Consider the following 14,041-nt stretch of genomic DNA (forward strand, 5'->3'; position numbering starts at 1 on the left):
TCCCGCTCTGCATCTCACCCTGCTTATGTGTGTGTGTTTTTTCTCTGTAGTGGATCTCCCCCTGGCTCAGAAGTATCAACAACCTCCATAGTATCAGTTCATCCCCAGACTCTTATTCCTAACACGTTTCTGTCTCTCTCACTAGATTTCAGAGATGCCTCATCTCTCTCTCCCACCCACACACTATAAAACACCCACTTATTGCTGCATAGGTGCATAAGGGACTAAATATGACAGTGCCTAGTGTGTAAATTTGTATTTAATGTGAGCTGTAAACCATTACAAGAACAAGTCAAAGAAATCAAAAACATTCATGGACTTAAAAATTAAACAGACAGATTGAGGAAAAGTTGCCATGAGCCTAAAAACACGAGTTTTGAAATGTTTTGTGACGTGTGATGGATCGTCGGGCTAGCGGTTTCTCTTAGTATGCTTACTGCCGGTGCTCTACAACTCTGTTTTTGATGTGTAGACAGAAGTAAAGTAGTTCTGTGAAATCTTATTTCCCTTTGAATCTTTCCTTTAAGGCACGACAACTTAAATTACGTCTTAAATGCATAGGAGGAGTGTGGTTGTCTGTTTAAAGAGGCCCTGTGGTAGGGCACGTTGTGTACTCTGCACCTCACCCAGCAGAGCCAGCTGGGACAGGCTCTACTGCTGCTGCTATGACTTTTACGTAATTGAATGAGCAGTTAAGAAAATTGATGTGTACCTCATTAGCTCAGTCTTGTTATTTTTATCAGAGTTGTAAGGCTGCATCTTTTTCTTCTCTTCGATACAACATTGTTGTTTATGGTGATAAGACCTTTCAAAAACTGTTTTTATCTTAGATTTATCCAACAGAGTAAAAAAAAAAATACTAGAAGAGATACATCTGCATAACATTGTAGCTCAGTATTGCTCCTTTCTAATACTCTTTTCTTTTCCTGAAATTTCGATGAGCAGAATTTTAGTGTGGTTTGTGCGCTTCTCTTTAAGTGTTCTAGGTATCTAAAAACTGGCAAACCTTCACTTGATTGCTCTTCCATGTTCCAAGTGGGTTGAAATGGTAGGTTGGAACAATGAGGTTGCCAAGAAGAAATAATTTCTGCCTATTTTCATGGAAGTGAAAGCTTTTGATCGACTCTTATACTCTCCTCACGTTGTTAAAGGGGAGCTGCACAAATGTCCAACTGAATGTCTTAAATGTTATCCTATGAAGCACAGAGGATTTGTTATAATGCAGAATAAGCTGCCTTTAAAAATTCACCACAAAATCTGTGCTTGTGCACTACTTGCCTTTCTTCATTAATTGAGTTCAGTACAGCATGGTTAAAAAGAGCAGGAAAATATCACTTCAACATACAACAGTGATGACTGAAATATATTTTGCTCACCTGAGATTCTCTGAGCTAAACTCTGATTCTAGAAACTTGAGGAAAAGCTCCTGCCCTGCTGGATCTTTCAAGGCGTCCTCCAAAGAGAAGCCCCACTTCTTCACCCTCTGCTGACTGGGCTCCTTACTAGGAAAGATGGAGATAGAGATTGGCAGTTTATTGTTATATATGTATATATGTATATTGCAGCCCCTCTATAAAAATATCTGTGTTTCCAAAATTATCAGTGCAATATATTTGTGTTCCCCTCAAATTAAGCTGAAAAATCTGTAGTATTCACAAAACTCTACTTTCAATATGTTTTTGACAATAGTTACAATGTCCTTAAAAAAATAAAGAATGAAACTAGTGTCTGAGACTTAATTACAGCTGGGAAAGTGTGGACAGATCTAAAAAGTGAAAACAGAGGAAAGATGAAGATAGAGATGAGACATTAAAACTGCAAAATCCTCCTGATCTTTGGGACTCACGAAAGGGTCTGATGTGGATGTGATACTGGTTTATGAAAAGCTGCACATTATGACAGTGCTCATCTGAAATCCAATCATTACAATCTCTGCAGGGAATATGTTCTCTTATCCTGCAATTAATCAATTCAGATGAATTATTAAGCTACATTAGGCACAGTGATCATGTGTCTGATCTAATGAATTCCTGCGTATTCAGCAGTTCCAATCATAGTGCACCTTGTTGAGAGCACTACTTTTCTTTATGTTTAATAATTTGGTAGCAAGGCAGTTCATTTGTTTGATCGGTCTTATATGTGTTTTCTTTGATTTGGGCTGAGTGATCTGTAAATGTCCGTCACTAGTTCAAAAGTTCTCTGCCAAAGCAATTAGTGCTTGATCAGTACTCGGTCAGTCACACTTTGGCTTTACAAGAAAAAAAATCATGCCTGTATAGCAGCTACACGCCTCTAGAGCGTGAGTCACACGTTTGATTCCCACCTGGGGCGTCTGTATCCAGTAAGGGTCTTAGGCTTGACCCTCCATGCTATATGAAGTCATGCCGATACCCAACATCCACATTGACAGCGAAACAACTAGTAGCTCAGTGTTCCAACATTTAGAAGAAAGGACTGTTCTCAAAGCTAGAGACTGACGAGGTACAACACACATGTTATGGCAACAGGGAGCCAGGACAACAGGTCAGGGGGTAGATATCATGACCCCCCCCACCCAAGCAGGTATCCGTCTCCTTGAGTGCGAGAGTCCTGAAAGATAGGATCATGGTGAAGCTTGACCTGACTGTGTGCTAAGATGGATCAATACATGAGGAGGACCACTGCTGTTCTGCATATGTCTGAACACACTATGGATACGGAATTGAGTTGTCAGCTATCCTCCTGTGGATTTCATCAAGTTGTATGCCAAGAACGGGATATCGATCCACTGATCCACACCAGCAGCAATGGCATCGGAATGTCATTCGGGCTAGAGATGAAGGTGGTCAGAACTGAGGGGACTGAGCTACCAAACTAATAAGATGGCCAAAACAGGAGATAGAAGCCACTGACATCAAGACAAGGAAGCTCCAAGCAAGGAGGGTTTTCATAGCCTGTCAACGATGTTGATCAGCTGCGTATATACGAATGTGAATCGTATTATTGGCTGGACTGGGGATAAGGAGGCATTGTTCTAATCCCATAAGGGAGCAGCCAGTCACTTACTGACTAACACTGCAAAACAGAAGTATTTACTTTAATTCCAAGTCAGGTTAGATTTTTTTTTTTTTGTGCCCAACGCAGATTTTTTGTGCGCAGAGACTGTGCCAGCAGTACGCAATTGTGCACGCGCGCAGCTTAGATGGAACATTGCTCAGGAACAACATCGGAGAACTCTGCCCTAGAAGAGCGCAGTCCTAGGAACAGTTAAGTTACTGCACCTCTGGTAGAGGATCCGAGCTTGAAGGATAGACCGCCCGCAGGGGTGAGAGGGGAATTTTAAAATGTTATTTTATATATAAAACAAAAAAAATTCTTACAAACTTATCCAAGATACTAAAGTTGCCCCCTGATGCAACAAAGTGTGTTTGAATGTCGGGAAAAAGCACTTGTATTTATGTGTATGTGAATGAGGCTTGTTACAGCAGTAAGATGGTGCTTCGAGTTTTCAAAGACCATTTAGCATTTAAGTTAGGAGAATTGTGCAGTGAAATTTCTGATTATCCAGATCGTTTAAATTTTTGAGTTGCAAATCAGGGTTAAAATAAGCTGATAAGTAGCAAAAAGAAATACTTTGGAATGAAAGCCGATCATCAACAATCGTTTCTTCAACGACTTTGTCAGGACTTGCCTGCTGTCAGCAACTATATGATCAAGGGCAGCACATGGAGTGCGTTCACACTTGAATTTGCCTTTTGTGAGATTGGTTTCGGTCTGTTTGATATTTACTTCCAAAGGGGGGTGCAGTGTGAGCTTTCACACTGCACACACCTGAGATTGTTTAAAAAAGCGTTGAATAGGTGTCCTTGAAAAGAATTCCCTTCCCCTATGGGCTCTATGTGAAATTGGTTTTGAGATTTACACACCAAAAGGCAAAAAGGAAGGTTATAGGTTACAGAGCCCAACAACAGAAAAATAAATTATTTTAAAATAATCAGTGCAAACAGTTTCCTCTAAAAATACCATGATTATGAAAACAACAACAAAACAGCACGCAGAGACATCTTGACATATCCACTGACAGTGATTGTACCTAGCCTCCAAATCCCAGAAAGTGGGGTCATCGCTGGTCCAGGGGTTGGATGGTTCAGGTGATGTCACAAATGGGTCATACTCCAAGTACTGCTCAGTGTAGGCTATCAGACTGACACACAACAGCAACAACACACATGGACACACATGACAAAGGAAAGGAGGCATTAGCTTATCATATGTTTAGAGACAGCAGTGACATGCTGATGATTTGAGGTAAATGTTAATAGTGAACCGCATGTTTTTCTGCAGTAAAATTAAGAAACTGATGTCCTGAGTAGTCTGAGACAAACGGTAAGTGAGAGACAGAGTGAAGCAGAATGTCCTTCACAACAACAGCAACACTGTGCAGAAAATATTTTCCTTCTCACAGATTAAACAATAATGCAAGAATCCCCAATAACATACAAATGTATGTACTACAACTTCGCTGCACTGCCAACGCATGACCTCAAGCTGTACGAAGGCGAGGAAAAACACACAACTTCTTCTCTTTACAGCAGTAATATCCTTCTAACCCTACGGTACAAAAGCTTCATTATATCTAAATATGACTTTTTGATTTACATATTACAACACATGAAAATATGAGCTATATACATAAAAAGAAAAACAAAATTATAAAAATTACAAAAAAACTGCAGAAACTCCATTTACTTATGTGTTTCCAGACCTTTTATTTTTGATGCTGATTCCAGAAAGTTTTAAATTGACTAACAAATAAATGCAATTCCAGATACCAGGATCCATAAAAATCATAGACACCAGGCCAACAGAAGTTATAGAAGCTCAATACAATATACAGTACATTCTGTAACAGCAATGGGCAAGATAAGCAGGGTATCAGGACCACGGACAGAGACAGCCCAGAGTTTGTTTGGATGTTCCTGTGCAGAGTTCTCTGAATGAGCAACAACGTAGTAGAAACTTGATGTCCACCTGAGGATGACACCTACAAGAGCTGCCCAGCCATGAAAATCAAAGCTCCCCTGCACAGTTTAGTGCTGTTGTTAATGCCAGGGGAAGTTTAGAAGCAGAGCACTGGTGACTTTTACACACCAAATACCTCAGCACTTGGCGACCCTAACCTGCAATTAAACTCTTCCCTTTTGCAATAATACTACATAAAGTTGATTTTAAAAGGAATTTCTTGAACTGACTTGATAATTCATTGAGTGACTCTGTGAAAGTGACCCATTCTTTTGCAAATGTTTGGAAGGATATTATAAGCTTTGGCAATGGGACTGAAAACAATAATGCTGTGTGTGGCCCAGTGCTTATGTCCACATAGTGTAGTTAAAGACTTGTTCTCAGTTGAAGTTCAAATCGTTAAACAGGGCAAGACGGTTGAAACTGTACAGTGAGCAGTTTTTTAAAAGACTACAAAAACACAGTGTTTTGTTCTTAATGTGTTAAAGGAAAAAGCATAGACTTTATGGGGCTGGAGTATTGTACAAAAATTATTTAAAATGAAAATTGTGCAGTTTCACATCACATCCCAAACATCCTCTCTAGAACCCTTGACCCTATTGTGTATTATTAGCTCAATACTTATTCAAATTTTGAAAATGTGACATCATATTGATAAATTCAAGAGAATGAAAGTTATGAAAATGCATGTTGAGCCCAAATGGTAAATGGCCTGTATTTTTTATAGTGCTTTACTAGTCCCTAAGGACCCCAAAGCGCTTTACACAACCAGTCATCCACCCATTCACACACATTGTCTTTAGACCTGTATATCTAATAGTCACACTGAGCATGAAAATCCAGGGACAAAATACAGTCTTACTGAACCACTTCATACCCAAACAGCAAAAGCAGCACTCTGGACTCTGAATGTCAAACTGAAACCTCCACAGGTCCAAATAAGGTGTCAAGAAACCTATTATCCCCTGTCTGCCACTCCTCTAGGAGAGTTACAGTAAAAGGTAGGCCAGTAGCACAGAGCTTTGTCTGATTATGGATGGTCAGAGAGTACAGGAGATGGGAACGGAGTACCTTAGCGACAAAGAGTGCCTCACAAGATTGACAAGATAGAGATTGGACATGATGCTGTGCTCCATTTTAAATGTGTATGTGAAGTAAGTTTCCTGTACCTTTCAGCAACTTTGGACATCTTCATGCAGTGACGATCTAGCTGGGTATTCAGGAATACGATCTGAAAAAGACAATGAGCAATAAACTATACCAAAAAATCTTTTTATATAAAGGTTTTTGAATCTGATTGCATGATCTCAACTAGAGCTAGCAAATACCTGTAACAGAAATAAATGAAAAGGAGCTTGTTGAGTCAGCTGGCAGTGTCTATGTCAATCGGCAATACTGTTAGTGCTACCATTTCTCATAATTACTGTTTGTGCGAGAAAACAATCCAGCAGATTTGAAAAGATTTGACAAGGTGGGCACCGCACAAAATGCGTTACAATGTCTGCCAATCTTCTCTGTAATTGGCCTGCGGCTGTGAAATCCAGTGCTTGTGGCGTTAAAAGCAGAAAGAGCACAAAACACTGACATCTTCTCTAATGATGGCTTATAATTTTGTCAACATTTGAACTGATTTTTACCTCCTTTTCTACATCCTCCTTGGTGCCTTTCCTGCAGTGGTGTAAAGGAGTGTGTATGGGACTCTGAGACTGTGTTCCCTCCTCTATCACACCATACACCGACTGGGCCATTCAACCATGATGAGAGAGGAGAAGTGGGTAAGTATTAGAAGGTACACTTATTTTCTTGCAGTGTGGGAAATGATATGTTATGTTGTTTAAAAAATGCAAGGGACATGAATTTTAACACAACTTACAAAAAATTTTTAAAAAAGGAATAAACTTGTTGCATGGGGTATATTTTAAAAAATCTCTTTAAAAAGATTCCTGTCACAAAGTTGACAGCTAAGGTTTTACCTTCTTAACTCTGTGAGGATTCTTCATGCGTCTACATTTCCTGATGTCCATCTCTGTGGTGTTAACACATCCAGGCTGCAGAAAAAAACACCCCAAGGAAAACAATGTCATTGCATCAGCACTATTTGAGAATGCGGATTAGGTGGGTGGCTATAATCTCACATAGACAGGAAGTGTGTATGTGAGACTTACCACAGGTCTGTGGACATCCCAGAAAGCTCTCTCTTGGCTGTCCAGGATCTTCCTTTCAATTTTATCCTTTTTCCTGTCAATCCTGCAGAATAGAGCAGTGTTTTTTAACAATAATGAGGCTCAGAACAGACTCAGTCTACAGTGTACTCTAGCTTCATACACACTGTCTGCATCCACATACTGTGTAACTCTGTGTTATTCCAGGTACTTGAGTACTTCCAGTTTTTTGATATCTACATTTCATTTTTTTCAAAAAGAAATTAATTTAAAAATTAAGAATATTCACCGTGAGTTAAAAAAGCATTTAAAATTGTCTAACAGGCTTCAAGAATAATAAGAATAACAATTGTATAATTTGTTGATCTTCATAATGTTTAATAGGTTATGACTTTAACTTTTAACTTAATAATTTTAAGGAATTGCTACTTTGCATACTAGTATTTAAAGTCTTTGACCCCTGGCAACGTGCATTATGTTTGTTTATGTGCTAGACTTCCACATTGTTACTTATTTAGAAGAAGAAGAAAAATTAGAAAACATTTTAATACTAGTTTCGTGAATCATGATCAGATTAGAAATGCTGGTCATATATACCTGGAACCAAAACATGGAAGCAAATGTAATAATAGCAGTTCACTTTATTTCACAAAGATCTTGGGAACATTTTGGAAATTACAGCTTTCCCTTTAACATCCCTCAGACTGATGCAACTGTGGATTCATAATCAAAAGAAGGCTGGCAAAGGATGGTGGAAAACAGAGCAGTGTGTACAGTCTCCACTCTTCTTCCATTTTCGAATTTCCATGTGTTCCAAGTAAGTATTGCCTATGTTTGTTAGTTTAAAGAGCATCTGATGTGAAACACACCTGTAGACACGTCAATCCTAATCTCACAGTGGTAATCTTACACAAAACCACACGTACAAATGCTCACTTCTCATGATTGCTTGTCTTTTACCTTGAGTGTGAATGACATCAGTGCATGCACTGCAGTTTCATGTGTTGCCTTGGTAACAGATCACACTTACTTGACCTGGGCCTCAGCCTGCATGTAGATAAACTCCCACTTCCTGGCAAAAGCTCTCTGCAGCCTGGCCAGGTTCTCCTGTTAGAAATGAGAGAGAAACATTATCAAAAGTCAACAAGGAAAAACAATAGTTGGGAAAAAAAATATTGTTAAATACACTTGACAGTTTTAAAGTTTGAGTCTGCTCCAAGAAGTAATTTAGATTTCATGCCATCACAGACACACGCCTGTCTGACCTTTAAGAGGCTGTATTTTTTTGGTCCCAGAGCTTGACGCACTGATCAATACTTGGACTAATAGCTTAGAGCAACAGTTCAACACTCACAGCCTCATAATCTGCCAGCTCCAGCCTCGTCTTGTTCTGCATGGTCCGCTTGCACAGGTAAATAGCTGAAGGAGAAAGAGAGAGAAAGAATTAATCACAGAGACATCCCTGTTCCTCCTTTTCACTCATCTGTGCTCATCTCTCACTCTCTGTGCAACCCACCTCTCCTCTCCTCACCACCCATTTTACATGGACTACAATCCCTCTCAAGCTGCCTGCCCACCATTGGGATTATGAGGCAGTTTTAAGAGTCCCTGAACTCCCAAACCAAAAACTCCAGTCGTGGCTGTGTCTGAAAGGATGAAGGGCAGGAAGTGGAACAGTGATTGACTAATCATGTCAGCTGTTCGCCTCCTCAACTAAAAGTACAGTGCTTACTGGGCTTCAGTGCTTTGCTCAGTGGGAGTTTGTTGAGCTTTAGTTATAAATTGCAGGCTTATGCCTTCTCATCTGTTTACGGTTGCTTCATCTTTCTTCAGATCAGAAAAATCGGAAAAAAATCTACATAGTCAAGACTTGAAATGAAACACTGTATTGAAAAGAATAGCACGGTTATATCAACTCAATAAAAATAAATAAATAAAGGTTAAAACTCTGTGTCTTGGTGAGACATTATGACATGAAAATATGTAGTTTTCATCAATTAATAAGAATATTATGACATATTGAAATTAATGCATAAAGTTGATTCTCTTTATCTGGATGCAGCGTTTTCTGTGGAAGAAACGATTTGTCACTCATCCATGTTACTTGGTCAGGCTCAGCTGACTGCAGGCATCCCCAATTAGTTACTTATTAATATTCCCTACAGTGGGATATTTAATTGGTGTCTGCTTGTTATAATCACTTTTTAAGCTACACAGTCTAGCTTTTGCTGCATAAAGCTTGTTCAGAGTTGAGCTGACAGACAAAAGTTAGATAAATTATCCAGTTATAATCTTTCTGCTCCTAATAAAAAGGCAGTCAGAAAACATGTTTTTCCAAAGGTTTTGCCTCAAGATCAGATGTAGATTGATAAGATCCATATCTTATCCCTCAGTTATTATTGATGGTTATTCATACCCTGCTAATGTTGGAGGTGTAGTTTGCACTTTACATAATACCTCAGAAGCAGCTGTTGCAAATTAGATTAGAGACCGGGACCACAGAAAGCATTAGTTTCACCTTAAATTCAGTATAACACTAGCAGGTTTCGTTCCATGCAGTGATGCTATATTACTGTTTCCAACCCACGTATACTATTTCTAATCCATTTAATTAATCTTATGACTAAAGCATTGCTCTTTAAAACTTAAAGGACAATCAAAAACCACAAAATGTCAAGATATTCCTTGAAGTTTCTCACCATAGTCTGTGTTCTCAGGCTCCCAGCAGTTGGACGGCCAGAAATATGGCGCCTGAGGACAAAACAAAGTAGAAATGTGAAAATCAAAAGTGATGCTGAATTGCTGCTGATTGTTCCCTGAACCTCCCAGGTCACGATTTATGAGTCAAAACTATTTGACAAAACTGGAGTGATGATGATGACCTTTACAAGATAGCTGTTTGCCTCTGAGACACAGGGGAGCACATGATTGTCTTGCTTCACCAATCAAAATATTTTTTATTATCAGGGCAGGAGAGATTCAGAACAGCCAACTTCTAAAACTTTTCACACCTCTGCAACACCCCAGGGGGCTATTACTCATGGAAAAGTATTGCAGAAAACAATAAAAGAATGACAGCTGGGAAGTAAACAGTCAGAAAACAGAACAATAAGCCGCCAGGCAAAGAACAGACAGGACAGGTTCTGTATTTGACAAAAAACTATGTAAAACTGTTAAACGAGTCCAAACCATCTGTAGTATTTTCATTGAGAAGAGATATTACACAATTGTGATTTTTCTGCCCTGTGTTTCTCTTTATCTTGCACTTGATTTGCCTCCAAAAGGAAATGCTAATGAGTGGTGATTATCTTTATGAAGCTCTTTCGGCTACAGCAAATAGACCTCCTCCTCCTCCCCTCTTTTATTCCACTTCACTTTGAAGGAGGAGAACCAAGGTCAAATAACCTAATGTGCACTGTTGGTTTAATTAAACTGCTCTTCTGGCTTCACTGGAGATTCAATCCTGTAACTGCAGTATGTATAGGAAGAAGATGCTACATAGAAATCATTCTAATCGCACCACATGCTGCTTTTGCATTCACAAATGAGGAATTTGAAAACATGGTTTCCTTTCTTTAATTAGAGACTTCAGTCTGGCATAATTAATATGCAAGCTTAATGCCACTGCCTTAACTGTGAACAGTGAAGGAGGCACAAAATGTCAGCCTTACTTTATTTATTTTTTGTTCTTTGATATGAGTCTCTAATTGTAGTGTGGGCTGCTACACTACATGTCCCTGTAAAGATTCTGGTAGCTGCCTATTTGGCCCGGACCAGACCTGCTTCCTCTGAGCTCTTGATGAATATTTTAACAGCTCACCATCCATTTTTAATAGGGTCACAGGATCCCAACATAGTACTGAAGAAACTGTAGTGGACAGGGCCCCAGTGCTTCTATAACGAAGCAAGTAATCGTCAGTGGCTGATTGGGATATTGTAGGCGACCCCACAGCTAGATTAAACTTGCTGGAGGTTTTTTATTATCTCTTACAATTACACAGAATGAAGAAGGCATTAGTGTGAGAGTCATGTCTGGCACAAAAGGGAACATAAAAGGGAACATAAAAGGGAACATTAAAGAAAAACTATTTTCATCTATTGACAATAAAGAGCCGGTACTCGAAACTTACTATATCTACATTTCAAAAGCTATCTGAATGTGCTGAGTCAACCACAATTTTTCCACCATGTTAAGAATAGCTATCAAAAGTAACATCCATCCATCCATTTTCTTCCGCTTATCCAGGGCTGGTTCGTGGGGGCAGCAGCCCAAGCAGAGAAGCCCAGACCTCCCTCTCCCCAGCCACCTCCTCCAGCTTGTCCGGGGGAACACCAAGGCTTTCCCAGGCCAGCCAAGAGATATAATCTCTCCAATGTGTCCTGGGTTTGCCCCGGGTCCTCCTCCGCGAGTCGCTACCTTATTGTGGTGGACGGGTTTGCGCGACCCAGGGATCCCAGGGGCTATGTAGGGCTGTGCAATATGACCAAAACCTCATATCCCGATATAAAACATCTATCGTCCGATAACTGTATCATTATCGGACGATAGATGTTTCACAAAAATTTAACATTTTCTGTAAATTCAGAGTTTCAGGTAATCATTAGCTATCCAGTTTCATGTAGTGGTTCAATCCCTTACTTACTCACTTGAATTTTTCACCCGTCTATACAGAAAATAATTTTACGATATTTATCAAAACAAGACACTAACCTAGAATTAACCATGAAGTATCTAAATGCTGATTGTCACGTTTCTCATTAAGCTTCACATCAGGTATAAATCTTGAGTTTGCTAATAATTAAATGTGGCCATACCTCCTATAGCCTTCTCTGTGTTTTTAACCACTTGGTGTGTCCGCTCACCTGGAAGCGGTAGAAAGTTCCATCGTCTTTCAGGGTAAGGACATGGTCTGAGATTGGGAAAAAGTACCCCTGAGCTGCAATTAAACTCCCAATGTGCATCGCCTCAGCTGTAAAAGGAGCAGAATAAAGAGATAAATAGATTACAGTAGATTCCTCAGCATTGCAGACAGTATTTACATTGCAGTATGGATAGAATTAAGTTGGTTGAAACAACATCTAGACAATGAGATCAAATATGACAGTCATGGAACTGATATTTTGTAACATTACATTAATACAAAACTATGAATCACCTGCCAAGTATACCATCCCTGGAATATTTTTTGAAGTGGAGCATTTTAAGAAATGCAAATATATCAACACAGCTTGTTGAACTTTTGTTTTTGTTTGTTTGTCTGTTTAAAGTGGCTTTCTGCTAGGACTATGGGAATCAGAGGTGGTTGGGATGTACATGGATGACTCAGTGACTGATTCACTGTCCAGGCCGTGGGCTATTGTACCAACAATAAACACTGCTCTCCCACCACCAGGCTTTAGGTCAGGCCAACGAAACAACAAATATAAAACAAATTCTGTTTGTTAAAAAAACAATCTAGTTGCCTCTTTTCCTGTTTGGTATGTTTTCTCTATAGTATTAACTTGTAAATGTTTTCTACAGATAATTGCCAAGTTTTTGTAGTTAGGTCTTCTGAACAACAATGCACCTGCTCACTATAAACATCTCTTCATTGTAAGCATTTATTGCAGGCAATTGTTCAAAAACCTATCATAAAGATAGACACACCCCTGTATTTCTTATTATATAGCGTGCATGCTTTTTATAAATAAATCCTGCTGTTCTGCTATCATGGGAGGTTGTGGCATTTAGAAATCATTCAGCAGAGTACACTCTGCTTTCCCATTTTAAAAACATACCTGGATCCTCAATGGACAGATTCTTCATCAGCCACTGTACAATATCTGCACCTGTATCAGATCAGATGAGGATAGATAAATAGCTGCGATACATGGTGTGTTTACAATAATGTACTGAAAGATATAGATTTGGGATTAAACATACAGCAGCCCGGGGGGGGCAGGATAGAAGAACACAAAAAACAAAACAAGGGGGCTTCCATTGTTGGGGCAAAATATACACTCAACAGTCATTTTAGTAGTTACCCCTTGCTAGTAACTGGTTGGAGTGGCTTTCACCTTCAGAACTGCCTTGATTTTTAGTGCCATAGATGTAACAAGGTGTGGGAAACATTCCTCAGAGATCGTGGTCCAATAAAGTCATGATAACATTTTGCAATTTCTGCAGATTTGTCAGCTACACATCCAGATCTTTTAGATAGAGAATTGGCAACTGTAGGCCATTTAAGTAAAATGTAATGTTAACCATGACCAAGAAACCAGTTTGAGAGATTTGAGCTTTGTACTATGGTATATTATCCAACTGAAAGAACATGGGTACTGTGTGGAAATACAGGGATGGATGTTAACAGCAACAATGCAATGCTCGCTTGGTAGTAATGGACCATAGTGAGCCAAAAAAATATCAGATCAGGCAACATTTCTTTCATCTTCTGTTGTCAAACCCTGCATCAATTGTAGCCTCAATTTCCTGTTTTTAGCTGGCAGTAGTGCCATTCAGTATGGTCTTCTGCTGCTGTAGCTCATCTGCTTCATACGCTGGTCATGGAAAAAGTGGTTATTTGAGTTATGGCTGCCTTTATGTCAGCTTGAAGCAATCTGACCATTCTTAGGTTTGGACCACTCAATATAAAACTAGATGTTTGGATGGGGAAATCCCAGTAAATCAGTTTCCAAAATATTCAGAGCAGCCCATCTGATACCAACCACCATGTTCAAGGCCACTTAAATAATCTTTCTTCCCTATTTGGATGCTCGGTTTGAACCTCCAACCTACATGCCTAAATGCACTGAACAGGTGTAACTAACAAAGTGGCCAATGAGTGTAAATACACAAGTGCCCCAATTTACACTTCCAAGACAAAACCTAAAGGTAATAG

At 39.3% G+C, this 14,041-nt stretch overlaps 1 protein-coding gene across 3 annotated transcripts in view; it reads right to left on the bottom strand.

Moving 5' to 3' along the window:
* rgs6 (regulator of G protein signaling 6) overlaps window positions 1-14,041 on the bottom strand; it is a 114,432-nt gene that overhangs the window by 4,864 nt on the left and 95,527 nt on the right. For all 3 annotated transcript variants that reach the window (XM_080882482.1, XM_080882481.1, XM_080882483.1), the window contains exons 4-14: window positions 12,942-12,992; window positions 12,027-12,133; window positions 9,863-9,914; window positions 8,518-8,582; window positions 8,194-8,270; window positions 7,167-7,248; window positions 6,975-7,049; window positions 6,639-6,740; window positions 6,171-6,232; window positions 4,073-4,183; window positions 1,377-1,502 (exon numbers count right to left, since the gene is read on the bottom strand). In XM_080882482.1, coding sequence (XP_080738608.1) covers window positions 1,377-1,502; window positions 4,073-4,183; window positions 6,171-6,232; window positions 6,639-6,740; window positions 6,975-7,049; window positions 7,167-7,248; window positions 8,194-8,270; window positions 8,518-8,582; window positions 9,863-9,914; window positions 12,027-12,133; window positions 12,942-12,992 — 910 coding nt within the window. The remainder of the gene's footprint in view (window positions 1-1,376; window positions 1,503-4,072; window positions 4,184-6,170; window positions 6,233-6,638; window positions 6,741-6,974; window positions 7,050-7,166; window positions 7,249-8,193; window positions 8,271-8,517; window positions 8,583-9,862; window positions 9,915-12,026; window positions 12,134-12,941; window positions 12,993-14,041) is intronic.

Source organism: Rhamphochromis sp. 'chilingali' (assembly GCF_963969265.1).
Source record: "Rhamphochromis sp. 'chilingali' genome assembly, chromosome: 5".
Taxonomy (NCBI): Eukaryota; Metazoa; Chordata; class Actinopteri; order Cichliformes; family Cichlidae; genus Rhamphochromis; species Rhamphochromis sp. 'chilingali'.